The sequence below is a fragment of the Crocuta crocuta genome, unplaced genomic scaffold (genome assembly GCF_008692635.1).
Source record: "Crocuta crocuta isolate KB4526 unplaced genomic scaffold, BGI_CrCroc_1.0 scaffold367, whole genome shotgun sequence".
Classification (NCBI taxonomy): domain Eukaryota; kingdom Metazoa; phylum Chordata; class Mammalia; order Carnivora; family Hyaenidae; genus Crocuta; species Crocuta crocuta.
The window spans coordinates 2,285,393-2,305,525 of record NW_027527936.1 but is presented as its reverse complement, the minus strand read 5'-3'; the positions used below and the strand labels follow the sequence as shown (position 1 = coordinate 2,305,525).

The window sequence follows — 20,133 nt, the reverse complement described above, 5'->3', positions numbered from 1 at the left end:
ATGGCAGTTGAAGAAAATGTTGAAGAAAAAGATAAATGGTAGAGGATTTAAACTACTTCCAAATATCAACAGTAAACCTACAATAATTGAAAGAGTGATATTGGCATAAGAGTCCACAAATAGGCTTATAAGGAACAGAACTTAGTGATATCTTTCAACAAATGGTGCTGGATCAATGGGGAAGTCAGATTTTCCATTCACAAAAATCAGTTCCACATGGATCTGAGATACAAATGTAAATGATAAAACTATAAGACTCTCAGTTGGATGAAAAAGAATAAAATGAATTTTAAGAAATGTAACAAAGGAAGTAATAAAGATTTAAGAGCAGATATTAGTGTACTAGAAAACAGTGCTTTGTGTAATCCTTTAATTTTACTATAAAAAGGACAGAAAAATGATATGTTGTATGATTCCATTTATACTTAATTCAAAAACAGCAAAACCAGCCAATAGTGGTAGAAGTTGGTATAGTGGGTGCCTGTGACAGAGATGGGGATGGATAATGACTGGCTGGTGAATGACTGGGAGAGCACCTGAGTAGGCCTTCTGGAATGCTGGTAATGTTTTCTATCAGAGGTTCTGTGGTCTTTGGACACCTAGGTAACTAAGTCCCTTTTAGGGATTCCATGAGGTCAAAATTATTTTTATAATAATACTAAAATGTTATTTGCCTTTTCCTTTATGTATTTTCTTTGAAGCAGCAAAAGCAGTAGTATGTCAGTGTTAGCACAGATCAAGGCAGTGACACCTAAGTATTAGTAGTCATTGTATTTTTTTGCTGTCCACACACTTCAGATTAAAATAAAGAATACTAGTTTTACTTAAAGATACCTTTGGTGAAGGAGGAAAAATAGTTGGGACGTTTGAGTACATGTCTTTTTAATATTCTTTGTGATGAAATGGGAAGTGTGCTAAAACACTTAGGCTGTTTGCTGAAGTACCTATCTGTATAGTGGCTGCTTCACAGAAGAGCAGTTTGTCTTGTGTGGTAGTTTGAGGTGGATATGGAGCCAGCTGCTTTGTTCATGGATCATAGTATTATCTTTGTTTTGTTCTTTGTTTGTTTGGTTTGTTCTTAGAGTTGGGGGAGAGGGGCAGAGGGAGAGAGAGGGAGAAAATCCCAAACAGGCTCTGCACTGAGTGTAGTGGCTTAAGCCACATGCTGGGCTTAATTCCATGACCCTGGAATCATGACCTGAGCCTAAATCAAGAGTTGGACGGAGCCACCCCTGTGTCCCTCAGTCATTGTTTTTACTTGAAAGAAGAGTTGACACTGATTATTCAGATTTGGGTATTTGGCAGATGTTTTCTTGATAATGAACAGAGTGAATTCATCACCTCAAGGAAAACCACTGGCAGTAGTATCCTTTGCCAATGATAAAATTTGAGTTTTTAAGCAAAAAGTAGAAGATTGGAAAACTTGTATCCACCACAGTGAGTCTGATAAGTAGTCTTTGAAAAGGTTTCTAATGAGATCATTGGTGATGTTAGCAAGTATGTTTTGATGTTGTATAATGAAACATGTTCGTTTTTAGAAGATCTGTATAACAGTGAACCAGTATTTTTCAAATGGCAGTGTATCATGTTATAAAATCATACATGGATGAATGATCCATGCACAGTACAGGGTCAAACAGTAAACTTTATCAGAGTATAAAAACTTTATTGATATGTTTTCAGATCCACATTGCAACTAATCTTTAAAAAATTGTCACTTGTCATGTTTTGGCATAGGATCAAAAAAGACCATCCACAGTGATCTGAAAGTCTGTTAAAATATTCTTTCCTTTTCCAAATATATATATATATATATATATATATATATATATATATGTGATTCTGGACTTTCTTTCTATAGTTCCACCTAAACAACTTATTGTAGCAGAAAAGAGAATTTCGTGGTTTCGTGTTAAGCCAGGCATGGAGATTCACAATAATGTAAAACTAAAGGAACCCTTCTAATTGTATTTCTTTATTGGGAGAAAATATTTCTTATGGTAATGCTTAGTTGGGTTATAATTGTTTTCCTTAAATTAATAAAAAATGTTCTTTAATAAAAAATATGCCAATTATTAATAGATATATCAGCACAAACACAAAGCTCCTTGACTCTCCAATTTTTAAGACTGCAAAAGTGTTCTGAGATCAGAGTTTGAGAACTGTTCTTTACTTTGTTTGGGTAGTGATTACATAATCAACCCATTTTGTAATTAGTAATTTGTGCACCTTACTCTGCGTATGTGTTATATTTTAATAAAAATGTTGATCCTCCTTCCAAATAAGATTTTGTCCAAGATTTCCGACTTGAATGATAGGTAACTGAGCATAGACAGGACAGAGTGAATGGCTAAGAAAATTACCATAGGATGCTTGTAATTTGTTGGGCTAGGAGCCTGTAAGGTTGATTTTTTTTTTTAAATGAAATTTATATTGGAAGTATTCATCAGAAAAATATTTGCCAGGGTTGCCTTTATTTCCTCTTAGTTTTTCTTATATTCTTTTTCCTATTTAGTTCCTAGGCATATAATTGTTCCTAGCGGATATGAAAGGGGAGCAATTGGTTTTGCCTTACGTATAGTGGCATACATGCCCAGTTTTCTACATATTTGGCCTCTTGGCAAATGTTTGTAGCATTTAGCATGACTGCATTTTTAGCACAAACAGAAGGTGGTGAAAGGTCAATTGGTTATTAAATCAGCAAATATTTATTAATTGTATACTGAGTAGAAAGCACTGTGTTGGTTGTGACTAATTATTGGGGAGTCAAGGAGCTAACAGTCTAATAGTGGATGAAAATTTGATAAAAAGTACTTATACCACAAAGCTAAATGTATTGTGCCCATGGCAATAGGAGCATAGAAAGGATAGTTGGTAGTAGCATCTGAATAGAACCTTGAAGGATAATTAGGCTAGTTAGCTGTTTTAAAAAATCTTATTTTGGGGCACCTGGGTGACTCAGTCGGTTAAGCATCCGACTTCGGCTCAGGTCATGATCTCACGGTTCATGAATTCGAGCCCCGCGTCGGGCTCTGTGCTGACAGCCAGCTCAGAGCCTGGAGCTTGTTTCAGATTCTGTATCTCCCTCTCTCGGACCGTCCCCTGCTCATGCTGTCTCCTTCCCTCCCTCCCTCCCTCCCTCCTGCTCGCTCGCTCCCTCGCTCGCTCTCTCTCAGAAATAAATAAAACATTAAAAAAATTTTTAATCTCATTTTTATTTGTTTCTAATTAGGAATTATCATGCTTATTATAAACAAATGAGCATTGTAAAAATATCAGTGATAAGTCTTCAGGAATACCCAGCCCCCTGCTAGTTAGCTATTGCTAACAGTTTGATTTATAGGCCTTTACATCTAATGTATATGTTAGCATCTTGTTAATTTAAAAAATTAGATCACATGCCTATGATTTTGCAAATGTGTTAGGCTGTTGAGTTTCCAGTTTTCAATAATATAACCGCCATGATGCCTATGATTTTTAAAAATCCTTTTTTGTTGGGTGCCTTGGTGGCTCAGTTGGTTAAGTGTCTGACTTCGGCTCAGGTCATGATCTCACGGTTAGTAGGTTTAAGCCCTGCATGGGGTTCTGTGCTGACAGCTCCAAGCCTGGAGCCTGCTTCAGATTCTGTGTCTCCCTCTCTCTCTCTCTGCCCCTCCCCCACTCGTGCTCGGTCTCTCTCTGTCTCAAAAATAAATAAAACAAAAAAAAATTTTTTTAAGTTCCTTTTTTTTTTTTTTTTATATTTTATTTTTTTTTTTTTTTTTTTTTTTAAATAGAGAGCATGTGAGCGTGCATAAGTGGGGAAGGGGCAGATAGGGAGAAAGAGAATTCCAAGCAGTCTCTGTGCTAACAGCATGGGGCTTAATCTCAGAAAATGTGGCGTCATGACCTGAGCTGAGATCAGGAGTTAGACTCTCAATCCACTGAGCCACCCAGGTGTCCTGATGCCTAAGATTTTGACAGAAGAGAATAACAGTTTTGTTTAAGGCTTGAGTAAAAATAAATTTATGCAGTGTAGAAATATTGAACAGTAAAAATCTAAAATCCCCTTATTAAATGTTGATGAACTAATTATACCTGAAAATATATTGAATTTATGTACTTCTGGATAGGATATATTTTTCAGTTTGAGCGTAAATTATTTATTTCACGGTGAACATGGAGTTAGCAATGAAGGACATGGAATTGGGGTAGATAAGAAGCAAAGGAAAGACTGCTAACATTTTATTCTCCTGCCATATACCAGCCTAATTGTATTTTTGTAGAGTTGCTTAAAAAATACTCTTTTCAGCGGGAACTACTTATGCAAACATTTTTTTCTTTCCTAGGTAACATTGTACAACACTGATCAGGATGGTAGTGATAGCCCACGCAGTAGCCTTAACAACAGTCTCTCAGACCAGAGTTTGGCATCTGTTAATTTGAACAGTGTTGGAAGTGTGCACAGTTACACACCGGTAAGTCTTGGTGAAGTTAATATCATAGTTAAATACTCCTTTAGTCATTAAAACTAAACCAAATGACATTGAAGTGCAAATAAAAAGTGCAAGTGTGTATTTTTCACTAATCAGTTCCTTAGCTTAGATGAGTAGAGCAAATTCCTACCTTGATAGTGTTTTAATTGGGTACTTACATTTTACCAGGTTAGATACAAATATATGGTTGTACGATGTTTTATTATTTTGGTCTACTTTATCTGTTCCTTGTCCAAGTGAACAGTAATTGGAATAGGAAAAAAAATTGTACTTCCTTCTAGCAAAGCTATACTTGATACTTATAGTCCTTGGTAAAAGAGCTTAGAGGATGTATATATCACCTTGTTTTCTAGGTGTAGATCCAAGAAGGGGATTCTACAAATCACAAAGGTTAGGATGACTTGGTACCCAGTTGTTAAGCAGCCTGATAGTTTTAATTTTGGTTTGGAAAACAAAGCTATGCTATTAAGGGACATGTGTGTGCTGATTTTGTTACCTATTATAAGAACATGACCCTTGTGTTATTTGATACCTCTTTTCAAATCATCTGGCAACTGTCCTCCCTAGAAGATGACAGAACAGAGCCCAAGAACCGTATACTACTCTGTTCATCGGTTTAAATTTGATCTTACTAAGTCATCTCTGTTCCAGATTGAGTAAATAGGCGAAACTTTATACAGGATAAAGATATACAGGGTTAGGGGGAACCTGAAATAAGAAGAAAACTCCTGGGAAACCAAACTGAGAGAGCAGAATTAAAATTCTCATTGAATGTAGGAAAACAAAAGATAGTTCTGCAAAACTGTTATTAGTGCTCTGGGGAAAATAACATTCAGAATGCAGAACAGATAATGGAGTAACAGTTATGTAAAAGAAGGTACTAGATCTGGAGAATTGAGAATTATAGGTGTCCCTGAAGAAACAGCTAGAATAGTATAGAAGCAGTTTCCAGAAGAAATCGAGATTATAAAAAGGTTACTGAGCTAGGGTAGGAAAAGTTAATGGGAAAAAACCTATACCTATGCACATCATGACACATTTTAAAATTTCAAAAGTAATCATCAATATAAATACTGTGGTAGAAGAAATAAGATATATTCAAAGAAACGCAAATCATACTTCTCTGTAATGCTAAGTATCAGAGGAAAATGGAATACTTCACAGAGTTTTGAGGGAATAGGTTTAGATTAAGTATAGCTAAATTTGCATTCCTACGTAAAGTCAGGAGAAAGACATGCTTTGATACACAGAGCTTAAAAAGCATCTTACCTTTGTTTTCATGTGCTCTTCCTAAAAAACATTACTTTGCTGATCAAGAGATGAGCAAAATTAAAGCCTTCAGCAATGATGAAATCATGATATAAAAGGATTAGTTGGAGCCTTGAAGCAAACTAAGCAAGGATTTGATGATTTTAAGTTGCTTTTAAAATAATGTGAATATAGAAAATCTTGACACCAAGTAGAATCAAAGAACACAGTATAGTATCACAAAATAAAATAGGAAAAAATTAAATTTGTAGAACTAGGTGACAGAAGAAAAAACAAACATGTCTATTATGTACACATAGGAGGGTTAAACTTTGCTATGAAAAGCCAGACATTATAGACTGCTCTTATTTTTTTTTAATGTTCATTTATTTATTTTGAGAGAGAGAAATAGCGAGCAGGGGAGGGGCAGAGAGAGGGAGGCAGAGAAACCCAAGCAGGCTCTGCACTGTTCGCACAGATCCTGATGCAGAGCTTGAACTCACAACCTGTGAGATCATGACTGGAGCCAAAATCAGGAGTCGGATGCTTAACTGGCTGAGCTACCTGGGTGCCCCTAGACTGCTGTTTTTCATTTAACAAGACATCAAGTGGTCCTCAAACACTCCTTAAGCAGCAGTATAGCACCAGCTGCTGGTTGGGCTTGTCACATGTCTATATGTCTGTAGGATGATACCACACGGGGGCGCGGGGGGGGGTGGGGGCAGGTGACAGACTTCACAAGTGGTGGGTCACTGTAGTGCAGGAACAAATTACATACTGAAGCTAAGCAGTTGTATAACTTGCAGCTGTACCCTAAGAGGGTAAACTAGAAAGTCCTCTGCCTCACGGGAAATAGGGAGGCAGATGAGAAACTGTCCCTTGGCAACTTGCTGCAAGGTAGAGAGGGGAATGAGAAACTGCCCCATGGCTGCCTCCCACAAAATAGCAAGGCAGATGAGAAATGGATGAGAACTTGTTCCTCATAAGACCACTCAGTATTCCATGTGCCAGGATAATCACCATGGCTTCGGTCATCCTGCCAGAGTGCCCGTGCCAGTGGTGGAGCCATTCCCCTACACAAAACTCTTATTTTTCTGTTATTGCCAGCCCCTTGTAAGCATCATTTTGAATGGCTGTATAAATTTAGTGTTCCTATCTTAATTTTTCAAAACACTAAACAAATGGCAGTTTACTACCCCTTGATAAAATCTTTAAGAGAGACAGCTGATCATTTTTTGTTTTATTTCTAGTTGTGCTGCCTTCAACAATAATTCTTATATTTTAGGTATTTATGGTGGTTTTTTTCTTTGCATAGCTCAGAGCCATGCTATATTCTCTTTTTTTCTCAGAATCTTCTTTACCTGTTACCTTTCGTTTCTTATTTCCCCTTAGTTTCATTCAATTTTTTTTCTCTAGAAATGGTGAGTAAGGTGTATAGAAGCTCCTTGCTGCTTTGGGCAGGCCATACAACCTGACTCAACAGTATTTGAGTTTAAATTCTTAAAGATTAATTGAGTAAATGAATGGGAAATGTTAGTAATACCATAGTAGAATGGAGTTTGAGATGAAATTGCTTCAGAAGAATCAAGATGAAGATTCTACAAAAACTGGAAGGGTTCCAGGCCTAGCTCATCATTTATTAGTATGATCTGAACTCTTTTTAACTTCTCTGAACTCTTTTACTCTTTTGTGAAATGTGGGGATTAGACTAGATTTCTATGGTTCTTTAAAATCCAAGTTAACAATTTTGCGGTCTTGTCCTTTATGTGTACCCATCTTAACAGAGAATGGGAAACCAAGGACAGGGACAATATTCAAATATTTTCAGTCCTGTATTTTATGTAACAAACCAATGTTGATATATAGAGCTGCTAAATTAGTGGTATTTTCTTTTAATGTTAGGTGACAAACCACCCAGAACCAGTCTCTCAGTCATTAACTCCTCAACAGCAGCCACAGTACAACCTTCCCGAACGAGACAAACAACTGCTCTTCTCAGAGTATAATTTTGAAGATCTCAGTGCCTCATTTCGGAGCCTTTATAAGTCAGTTTTTGAGCAGTCACTTAGTCAACAAGGTGAGTTTGTTTTCTTGGGGGTGGGAGTTGTTTTATCGAAGTGTAATTGACATACATATCTTATTAGTTTCAGGTATTTTTAAAATACCTTTTTTATACAGTAAATTTTTACTAAAAAATCTTTTTTAGGATTATTTTCACATAGCTGTTACATTTCTTTAATCATTGAACAATATCATCTTGATCAAGATTGAATATTCTTTGCGCCTTTACTGTGCCTTGTATATATTTATATAATAGCACAAGAATGCAGATCAGTTTCATCTTGCGTACTTACTTCACTTCCTAGTGGTGTCCTGGAGGAGAACTGTATTAAGAGTTCTGACACTGCATCTGTGCCCTGTGGGGGAGGCTGCCACAGGGTTAATTAGTGTCTGGCATGGGAGAGTGGTAAATGTTGCATTACAAGAATAGATGTGCCTTGCCTTTCTGTACCTTTATTAGCAAAGAGGTAGCTGTTGGAATATGGTGGCACCAAATTTTCAGTTTCATGCATGGCACTTAGAAGTGAACACTATTCGGTCACCATTTTACACAACATACTTAAATCATATTTTAGTACTGAAAGTGATTTTGGTTGCATCTCAGTCAAATGCTAGATTGTTGCTGGTATGTGTTACTGTCCTTTAGCTGCTGGTTTAATTTTAGTCAGAGTCATGTGATAGGATTAAGATGTTGCATTGTCCTCCCCCATAAACTACTAGTCAGAAATTGTTGGGAAGTCTACTATTAAAGTACTTCCTAATTGCTCCGTTTGGCAGATTATTTCTACCCCGACTCAGAGAGCTTACCTGTTCACAGCAGTGAATAATACAGACAAAAATCCCTGTTTATAGTTTACATTTTAATAATTATTATTGTCAGATACTGTGAAAGTTAATGTTATATACATCAATGAATATCAGTAACTTGTACAGGAAGTTGGTTTTTCTGGTTAAGGTAAGATTCATGTATTTTTCTCAAATTTGATTTTAAATTTTCTTTCTAGAAAAGTACAAAAAGGACTAATAATACAAGACCTTGCTAAGCAGATCTAGCTGTGGTGATCATATTCAAAAATACTGACTTTGTCCCGCTTCGGGCTCTGTGCTGACAGCTTGGAGCTTAGAGCCTGCTTCAGATTCTGTGTCTCCCTCTGTCTCTCTTCCTCCCCCACTCACACTCTGTCTCTCTCAAAAATAAACATTAAAAAGCAACAACAACAACAAGAAAAATACTGGCTTTGAAATAGCAATGGCAACAATTTCTGAAGCCCCTAATGATATTTCATCACACTAATTACATTTTATTTTAAAGACAGTTTGAGATTGAAGATGGTATAGATAGATCATATCTGAGTTTCCTTTTAAAATGGTAGGATGTTATTGGAAATAGATAATGAAATAACTGCTTTCTTTCATGTTACAGTAATAACCTTGTAGATTCCCTATAAATGACAGTTTTCCAGGGCCAAGGCAAGAATTTAACTCTTCCATCTATAAAATCTTAATTTGTTAGGCTTCAAGGTTATCTTACAATGTACTCTAATGCAATTTTACTATTTTTAAAAAGTTTTTTTAGTTTTTGAGAGAGAGAAAGAGAGCAAGGGTGGGCAGAGAGGGAGAGAGAGAATCCCACGCAGGCTCCACACTGTTAGCACAGAACCCAATACGTGGCTCGAACCCATGAACCGTGAGATCATGACCTGAGCTGAATCAAGAGTCAGATACTTAACTGACTGAGTCACCCAGCTGCCCCTAATGCAATTTTACTATTAATGGGAACTATGAGAATAATACCATTTTTGTTTAAGAGGTTTGATTCTTTTATTGACTGACACTACGCTTCAAGATTTTATTTTTCATTTAATTTTTTTTGTGTTTGGTTCAGTAAAATGTTCTATGTGCCATCCTTTGGGATATGAAAGTAGCCTGGTTATGTAGAACGAAATATTGTGATAAGATTTCTTAAAATGAATGTCTACCTGCAAACCAAAAGTACATTATTCTTAACATTCGGCGCTTCTGGCCTAATAATTATCATCGTAGCAGCTAACATTTACTGAGCTCATTTGCACCATGGCATTTAATCCTCATAACAGTTTTGTGAAATAACTATATCATACCCATCTATAATTGAGGTAATTGTGGCTTGCAGAGGTTAATAATTTTTTGAAGTTACCAGGCATTCAGATGGCAGTACAGAAACTTGAATCCTTACTTTCCAGTGCTATAAATTATGCAGTCTTAATCCCTAAAGTGTACGTGTCTCAAGAATACTCCATAAGCCAAATGAAGAAGCAGTAGAGGTGGCTGTTTTGTTTCTCTTAGTTTTAAGAATTCTGTCCACCTTTGACTTCAAAGTTTTTGAGTAGTCAGAGAATTCAGAAATAACTGGGCCTTATTTCTCCTCTCTACCTCTGTCAAAGCCTTTGTTCTTCAGGCCTGTAGAGAACCGTCCTGAATGTGACCTAACACTTTCCCCACTTTTCCCCTAACATTTACTGAATCTTTCAAGACTTTAGCTCAGACACTACCTTTTTAAGGACAGCTTTTCCATATCTCCAGCCCCTTCCTAACTGAATAGGCAAGAGGCAGAATTCCTCTGTGCCCTCTGTATACTTCTGCCTTAGTACTTACATTATTGGACATAATCTCCTTGAATGTCTGTCCCTTCTCCTAGACCATGGGCTACTCAAGGGCAGAGCCTGGGGTTTCTTAACTCTTCTCAGTGATTCCAGAGTCTGGTGTACAGTGGATGTTCCATCAACGTTTTTTAAACCCAACTAGCATTGCTTCCTGAGGATGTGTACCTCTGCTCTGTAAATAATTTTGTAAATGTCTGCCACGAAATATAACTGACGTCTGACCCTGAATGCTCTTGCTTCTCTGTGTCTAGGTTTGATGACCATCCCTTCTGAATCTTCCCAGCAGTCCCACAGCTCGTGTCCATATCAGCACTCTCCTAGCAGCACAGTGAGCTCTCACCCACACAGCAACCAGAGCAACCTGTCCAACAATCATGGCGGTGGCCTCAGCACCACGGGCAGTAATTCAGTCGCACAGGTCTCACTGCCCCACTCCCAGATGCATACACAGCCGTCTCCACACCCATCCCACCGACCTCATGGTTTACCCCAGCATCCACAGCGTCCCCAGCACCCAGCATCGCACCCTCAGCAACACAGCCAGCTCCAGCCCCCTCACCCCCAGCACCCTTCTCCACATCAACACGTGCAGCACCATCCGAACCATCAACATCAGCCGTTAGCACATCAGGCGCCACCACCCCCACAACAGGTATCCTGTAATTCTGGTAAGTTGGTGTCTCCTGATTTGTGTTTGGCTAACTGTGAATTAGGATATGTTCTTTGTTATCTGGGGCTTATATACAGTTACTACCAAAACTCTTCTCCTCTCTTCTCCTTTTGTGTTTCCTTGCTGCAATCCTATAGTTGTAACTCCTTCAGTCCATACATTGGATCAGATTTTCGTGATTAAAACTTACTGTGACAACATAGGCAGGCTCAGCAACCTTGTAGGTTTTGGTTTTAACTCTTGTTTTGCTCTTCTGGAAAATAAGTGTTTTTGTGAGCATTTGAGAGAAGAATGGGACACATAGCACAGTCTGTCTGCAATCTGTTGTGATTCAATGTGATATAGAAGAAAGAGTATGGATTTGTGTCAGAAAAACCTGTATTTGAATCCTCATTATGGATCTTATGGTTTTTGTGCATTGCTTCTTTTAGTCTTCTTATTTTCTCATCTATAAATATGGAGCTAAAGTACCCTGATAACGTAGTGTTGATATGAGGATTGCATTGAGAATACAAATAGGAAATGCCTCGTCTGGTTCCTAGCCTTTAAGGGCTCAGAGAATGTTCCCACTCTTCCTTTCTTCACTTATTCCTGCCAAGTATCTTATTTTAAAAAGATAGATGGCAAAGGAAGAAAACATTCTTCACATCCTCATTTAAAAAAAAAATCTCTTGCTCTTAAGATCCGTCGTGATCATTTCTGGTGAGATGCTTAATTGACACCGCTCACAGACGAGGCATCTGCACTGCAGCACACCCAAGGGTGTACAGACATAGACTGCAAGGTGAATGGGGCCCTCTGGAGTTTTGCAGAGTACAGATCCTTCCCTCAGCTTGCCTGGCTGTCCACTTACCGACCCAATCACTGATGAGATTTTTATCCTGGAGGGACCGTTTCTAAATGCTAGAAGGTGCTAGTCCTTAACAGTTAGAAATTGATCATTATTTCAGGCAATTAAAAATCTGTTGAGGGAGAAATGACCTTTAGATCATGTATACTGTCTCTTATATTCTGACTTTGCTATAAAGCTTAAGTTTTTATGAAATGGTTTCCTTTTTTACAAAGTCAAAAAAATATAATTTGGGGGAAGAATTAAATAAGATACAAAAATGCATATCAGAGTAGCTGAAATTTAATAAGTTCCTTTTCACGGTTTGGTTTGTTTTCCCAGTTAATAACTAAGTAGGTTCTAGAATAAAGTTGAAAATTGGGTATAGTTCTTTCCTTGATGGAAAATCTAAAACATCTTGAAATTATTTTTAGGTTTATGCCTAGAAAAAAAGGTATAAATATAGCCCTCTTTAGTAACTCTTAGTTTTAGTCACTGTTGCCCACCTTAAAAAAAATTTTTTTTATTGAACTTGTAGTTCGTGCACCATGTTACATTAGTTTTAGTTGTACCACACAGTGATTCAACAACTCTATATGTTGTGCTGTGTCCACAAGTAAGCTACCATCTGTCCACCATACAGTGCTATTATAGTACCATTGACTGTATTTCTTGTGCTGTACCTTTCATCCCTGTGACATACTCATGCCATAACTAGAAGTCTGTTGTACCTCCTACTTCTCTTCACCCATTTTGCACCCCAACCTGTTTTGTGTATTCAGATTCCACATATAAGTGAGGTCTTATGATACATGGCTTTCTCTGACTTATTTCACTTACACTTGCCTACCTTTTAATGTCAGTACACTCTTCAGAAAGTTAAGCTTGTTCTTAATATGATTTTTTTAAAGACTTAAAAAAAAATTATTTTAGAGAGCATGCTGGGGGTGGGGGGAAGGGCAGATAGTGGGAGGAGGGGAGAGAATGAGAATCTTAAGCAGGCTTCACACTCAGCATGGAGCCTGATAGGGGGCTTGCTTGATCCCGTGACCCTGGGATTGTAACCTGAGGTGAAATCAAGATTTGGATGCTTAACTGACTGAGTCACCCAGGCACCTCATTTTTAATATGATTTTAAGGACTGACTAATGATTGTAGAGATTTGATATCAGTAGAAGCCTGATGCTCTGGTCATACCTTTCTTTAATGATTGCTGGAGAGAAAAAAGTACGATTACAGCTGAAAACACTCTATCATGTAGTCTTAGTGGCCTGTTGTTATACCATTGGTTGCTTGCCACAAAAGAATAGCTGTTCAGCTGGGGGTGTTAGGAATTATTGTTTTGGCTATGATAATAATCCCTCTGAATTAAAAATTTGTCGTTTATAAGATGAGACTAAGCAGGTTTTCTTAAATAGGGAAGGAATGGAAGAAACTAACACTTGTTTGAGTTCCCATTATGTGATAGGCAGTTTAGATACATTATCTCATATTATCTTCCCAATTCAAGTATGAATTACCACATTTAATAGACTGGAAAAGTGTAACTCCAAAACAATTAAGTAGTTTGCTTGAGATCAGAGCTAATAAGTGGTAGAATTGGAATTTATATCATGGCTTGTCAGGACTTGAAAGATTGTAACACCAGTAATTCCAAAAGAGCTAAAATCAGTAAACATTTACTGAGTGGGTAGGGTTTGCCTAGCCACTCTCTCTTGCAGAGATTGCTTTGTGTTGCCAAGTCAGCATTTATTATAGGTCATGGACTTGACAGTCTGATGGACTTGAATGTTTGTGGCTCACTTGGGACATTATTTTTCCCCAGCAAATTTCTTGCTAAGTTGTGAGTTGCCTAAAGGCAGAGTCATGTTGTCTCTGGTTCATTGTGTATTTGAAAAAAACNGAAGGACATAAAAAAGTACAAAAATATTGTGTTATAAAAAAAAAAAAAAAAAAAAAAAAAAAATCCTTTTTACTAGTTCTTAACCTTTATCTATCCTCGGGTGGTTCTGATAACAATAATTTATGCAGCAGTCACTGGAGGATTTTCTTCTACTCAGCGCTGTCTCATTGAGGGTAGTTCTTGCCCCATGCCCCTAAGTGGTAACCACTTAGCTGACATACAGACTGTGGGGTCTTAACCCTCCTCTTGGTGTCACATCAGAGCACACTGTTCTGACTAGAAATGACCTGGTTTGGATTCATCAGCATTTTAGAGAGGTCTCAGCCCTTTGTTTTGCTGCTTTGCCAGGAGGATTGTGTTAAGGTGTTTCTCTCTCCTAAGGTTGCACTGTAAGAAATCTGTCCATTTGCTGTACAATCTCATTTACCTCCCTTAAGTCAATTAAGTCAGTGCTTTAAATTATACTGTGTGTTGCTTCTAAATGGGAACCTACCTCTGAGTTATAAAGAACATACCTCTTAATGTCATAACAAGACAGGAAAATGAACTTCATATAGTGGAGAGGGCGGATGTATTATTGATTTACACGACTTGAAGTGCCTGGTCATTCATTTGTACTGTACAAATGTAAAGAGCACTAATCAAGTTTGACATTATAAGGTGATAGGGCAATTTGTAAGCTGTCAGACTACAGCTTAGAAGCACCGGGTTCAAGTTTTGGATTCTTCATAGTGACCTTGCTAAGTTATGCCACCTCTCTGGGTTCATTTTCTTTTTATTTATGAAACGAAGAGAAATAAGACCCCTCTGCCTGTTTCACAGAGCTGATTGCCCCAGCAATACATGATATTAATGTGTGCGAATCCATTTGTAAACCTGGATAGGAATCTGCCAGTGTCAGGAATAAGCCCAGCTCATTGTCCTCCTCTTACCATAAACTTCACACTTTCACTATCCAAGATTTATGGTATTGTCAATATTATTTTTATAGGTGTTTCGAATGATTGGTATGCAACACTTGATATGCTCAAAGAAAGTTGTCGAATTGCCAGCAGTGTTAATTGGTCGGATGTAGACCTTTCACAGTTCCAAGGTGAGTATTGGTTCTTTTTGACATATAACCAAATACACGTGATCCCGTTTTCTCCCATAGGTATAATTTTCTCCGTGGTAGAAATAAATATCTCCTAATATAGTGTTTCTTTTGCAGTTGGTAGTATGCTTAAAAATTCTGCAAAATTCATAATTAAGTCTTTTAGTCAGTTGATATAGCAGAGGGTCAGACAAGAGTTCTGAACGAATTTTGGCTACATTTAGAAGTAATTAGGCTTTGAATAATTTTTAAATGTAATATTTCATTGCATGGGAAAATCACTACCGGTGGAAATTTTGAGGGCTGAAAAAAAATGTGTCCTGTTATTTTCCTTGCAATGTTTGCAGAACAGACTATGCTAACTGTACTTCTAATGCTTTTCTCATAGGTTTGATGGAGAGTATGAGACAGGCAGATCTCAAGAACTGGTCTTTGGATCAGGTTCAGTTTGCTGATCTCTGTTCTTCTCTTAATCAGTTCTTTACACAAACTGGCCTTATCCACTCACAGAGTAACGTTCAGCAAAATGTCTGCCATGGTGCCATGCATCCAACAAAACCTTCCCAACACATTGGAACAGGTATGGATTTAATATCTTTTTGGTTTTCTCTCTTATTTGTGTGAAATCCAGTAAGTGAGGCAACTTGGTATGTTGTTAATGGTGACAATGATCTGTTTGCTTCTCTTTATTTTTAAGAAATGACATGAACTCAAATAATATGTGTATTTAAGGTATATTTTAGAAAAATTGAGATAAAGAGACTATATTTTTGTCATTTATATGATCCTTTTATTGTTTACAATTGACTTTCCTTTGTGATCTTTTAACCTTTCAAGTTCTCAAACAAGAAATAAATGTTTTAAAGATATATTTTTAGAATGTTAAGATTTAAAGTTCAAAGTTTACTTGAAGAGCACATAATGGTCAATAGTCTCATTGGTGTTTTACTCTTGACTCAAAATATGTGCTTTGTGTTTTTCATCTCACTTTCTTCCTTTTCTTTTACCTTTGTAGCCATCTCTGATTGCAGTGCCTTCTCTTTGCTCAATATTCCATTCTGTAGGTGTGTAGTATCCAAGTTCTTTCTTCATTTTAATTTCTTTCTACCTTTTATCTCCAAGTTGAATTCTTTTTCTGTTTGTTATTTTGGTTTTATATTTGATGCATTTTTTAAAAGTTCTTTCTTTTCTTTTTATTTTTTTTAAGTTTATTTTTTATTTTGAGAGAGACAGAGACAGTGCAAGTTGGGGAGGGGCAGAGAGCGAGGGAGAGAGAAAGAGAGAGAATCCCAAACAGACTCTGCACTGTCTGCCCAGAGCCCAGTGTAGGACTTGAACCTACCAAACTGTGAGACCATGCCGTGAGCTGAAACCAAGAGTTGGATGCTTAACCAGCTTAGCCACCCAGGTGCCTCCAGAAGTCCTCTCTTCTATCCTGAGGGGCTTCCTTCAGATATTATCCTAGCATATTTCACATATTTGGTCTTCCCATATTGTTAAGATCCCCAGCCAGGCTGTATCTTTCTTTTTCTGAAATCTTTATTTATGTGTCTTTTGGTAGAAATCTTCCATCATCTGTGCTGCTTCCATTTGAATAGTTTACCTAACGTGAAACCCTCCGTGGCCATTTGATTCTGATGACTTACTCATTTCATAAATTATATCCAAGAACCTCATTCAGTGCTTGACATATACCTGAACTTGTTGAGTGTCTCTACGTGCCTGATGACTGAACTTTATTTTTTGATAACTCTTTAGCTCCTTGCTGTCTCTCTGTCTCTTACTCTGTCACTTCCTTTTTGGTATCTTCCTGATGTATACTCTATGAAAAACATTTTTTTATTGTAAAATATAATGTAAAATTCACCATCCCAGTCATCCTTAAATATAGTTCAGTGGCATTAAATATATTCATAATGTGCAACTGTCAGCACTATCCATCCCCATAACTCTTACCATCTTGTAAAGTGGATATTCTGTACTCATTAAACAATATCCGCCCCCCCACCAACATTCTAACCACCCCCCAACCCCCTGTCAAGGCCCTGGCAACCACTGTTCTACTTTCTGTTTCTGATTTTTGACTACTCTAAGTAACTCATGTAAGTGAAATCATACAGTATTTGTCATTTTGTGACTGGCTTATTTCACTTAGCATCTCTTCATCCATATTGTGGCATTTGTTAGAATTTCCTTCCTTTTTACGGCTGTTTACTGCTGCATTGTATATATACATCACATTTGCTTACCCATCCATCTGTTGATGGACACTTGGGATGCTTTCATGTTTTAGCTGTTGTGAATCATGTTGCTGTGAACACAAGTGTACCGATATTTTTTCAACGCCCTGCTTTCAGTTCTTTTGGATATATACCCAGGTCTGGAATTGCTGGATCTTTCGGTAATTCTGTTTCATTTTTTGAGGAACCACCATGCTGTTTCTCACAGTGGCTGTACCATTTTACAACCCCACTAACAGTACACAAGGGTTCCAGTTTTTCTGCATCCTTTCCAACATTTGCTATTTTCTGGGGTTTTTTTTCCCTCTTTTTAAAAAAATAGCTATTTTACTGGGTGTGAGGTTGTATCATTGTAATTTTGATTTTCATTAGTTGATAATTAGTGATACTGAGCAGCTTTTCATCTGCTTGTTGGCCTTTATTGTATCTTCTTTGGAGAACTATTCAAGTCCTTCATCCATTTTTTAATTGGGTGGTTTTTTTTGCTGCCAGATTTTTAGTGGTTTTTGTTTTTAATAGTTCTTTATATTTCTGGATATTAACCCTTTATCAGGTGCACGATTTGCGAATCTTTTATTCTTCTGTTTTGTTCTTTTTATTGTGTTGATAGTACTTTTTGATGCACAGTTTTTAAATTTTTCATAGAGTCCAACTCATCTGTTTTTCCTTTGTTGTTTATGACTTTGGTATTATATCCAAGAAGTCCTTATTGCCACATCCAACATTATGTAGCTCTTGCCCTATGTTTTCGTCCAAGAATTTTATAGTTTAGGTCTTGCATTTAAGTTTTTGACTCGTTTTGAGTTAATTTTTGTGTATGGTGTTAGATAAGGATCCAGTTTCATCCTTTTGCATATGTATATCCACTCTTTTCCTAGCTGAAAAGACTGTCTTTCCCCCATAGAATGGTCTTACACTTTAGTCAAAAATCATTTGACCAGGGGTGTCTGGGTAGCTCACTCAGTTGGGCGTCTGACTCTTGGTTTCAGCTCAGGTCATGATTTCACGGTTCATGGGTTCAAGCCCACACTGGGCTCCACACTGACAACACAGGGCCCACATGGGATTCTTTCTCCCTCTCTCTCCGCTCCTCCCCCACCCCCTCTCAAAATAAATAAACAAACTTAAAAAAAATCATTTGACTATACATGCAAGAGTTCGTTCCCGGGTTCTCTGTTCTCTTCCAGTGTTCTTAGTGTATTTGTCTTTATACCAGTACTACATTATTTCAGCTACTATATTTTTGTAGTAAGTTTTGAAATCAGGAAGTGTGAGTCTGCCGGCTTTGTTGTTCAAGATAGTTTTTTTAAGGGTCTCTTGAGATTCCCTATACATTTTAGGATGAGATTTTCTGTTTTTGCCCTCCCCCCCAAAAAAACCCACTGGAATTTTTGATAGGGATTACATTGACTCTGTAGATCACTTTGGATAGGATTGACATTTCAGCAGTATTGTCTTCCAGTCTGTGCATATGAGATATGTTTCTATTTAATTTATGTCATCTTGAGTTTTCCTTCAGCAGTGTTTTTGTAGTTTTTATTGTACAAGTCTTAAACTTCTGTAATTAAGTTGATTCCTAAGTATTTTTTATGCCATTGTAAATGGACTTATTCCCGTAATTTCGTTTTCAGGTTGCTCATTGTGTAAAAATGGAACTGATTTTTGCATGTTGGCTTTGTATTCTCTACTTTGCTGAATTTACTTATTCTGACAGTTTGCTTACTTTGGGGGTGGAAACTTTGGAGGTTTTTACATATAAGATCTTATCTGTGAGCAGCGGTAAATATACTCTTTCCTTCCTGATTTTGATGCCTTTTATTTCTCTTTCTTGCCTAATTGTTTTCGCTAGAACTCCCAATAGAATGATGAATAGAAGTGGTAAAAGTAGACATCTTTGCTGATTCATGATCTTAGAAGAAAAGTTTTCAAGTCTTTCATCATTGAGCATGATGTTTGCTGTGGGATTTCCACATATGGCATTTATTATGTTAAAGTAGTTTCCTTCTGTTCCTGCTCTGTGTTTTTATTATGAACTTTTGTCATTTACTTTTTCTGCATCAACTGAGATGAGCACGTAGGTTTATTCCCCACCTCCTTCATTCTGTTAGTGTGCGTTGATCAGTTTTCATATGTTGGACTATCCTTTTATGTTCCATTTGTAAATCTCATTTGGTCATGGTGTTTAACCCTTCTAATATGGTATTGAATTAATTTTGCTAGTATTTGTTTAGGATTTTTGGATCACTGTTCATAACGGATATTTGTCTGTAGTTTCCTTGTAGGTGTCTTTGTCTCGCTTTGGTATTGGGCTAATTTTGGTCTCATAGGAGGAGTTAGGAAGTACTTCCTTTAGTTTTTTGGAAAAGTTTGAGAAGGATTGGTGTTAGTTCTTCTTTAAATGTTTGGTATAATTCACCAGTAAAGCCGTCAGGTCTAGGGTTTTTCTTTGCTGATAGATTTTTGATTAACTGATAAAATCTTAGTTAGTTTTAGGTGTATTCAGATTTTCTGTTTCTTTGTGATTTAGTCTTGGTGGCTTTTGTGTTCTAGGAATTTGTTCATTTCATCCAGGTTATCCAATATATTAGTGTCCAGTTGTTCATAGTACTCTCATATGATCCTGGTTTTTTTAATCAGTTTTATTAATTTTTTTAATGTTTATTTTATTTTTGAGAGAGAGAGCACGAGTGGGGAAGGGCAGAGAGAGAGGGAGACACAGAATCTGAAGCAGGCTCCAAGCTCTGAGCTGTCAACACAGAGCCCAACATGGGGCTGGAACTCAAACTGTGAGATTATAACCTGAGCCAAAGTCGGATGCTTAACTGACTGAGCCGCCCAGGTGCCCCATTTTTTATCAGTTTTAATGTCACTACTTTCATACCTGATTTTATTTGTTCTGTATTTATCTCTGCTTTAATCTTCATGATTTCCTACTTTCTGCTAGCTTTGGATTTATTCTGTTCTCTTTTTGT

At 37.1% G+C, this 20,133-nt stretch overlaps 1 protein-coding gene across 2 annotated transcripts in view; it reads left to right on the top strand.

Annotated features, from left to right (window-relative positions):
- Window positions 1–20,133, top strand: part of FOXJ3 (forkhead box J3) — a 138,501-nt gene that overhangs the window by 105,494 nt on the left and 12,874 nt on the right. For both annotated transcript variants that reach the window (XM_077752010.1, XM_077752009.1), the window contains 5 exons: window positions 4,329–4,457; window positions 7,626–7,800; window positions 10,678–11,094; window positions 14,820–14,921; window positions 15,310–15,501. In XM_077752010.1, the coding sequence (XP_077608136.1) occupies window positions 4,329–4,457; window positions 7,626–7,800; window positions 10,678–11,094; window positions 14,820–14,921; window positions 15,310–15,501 (1,015 nt within the window). The remainder of the gene's footprint in view (window positions 1–4,328; window positions 4,458–7,625; window positions 7,801–10,677; window positions 11,095–14,819; window positions 14,922–15,309; window positions 15,502–20,133) is intronic.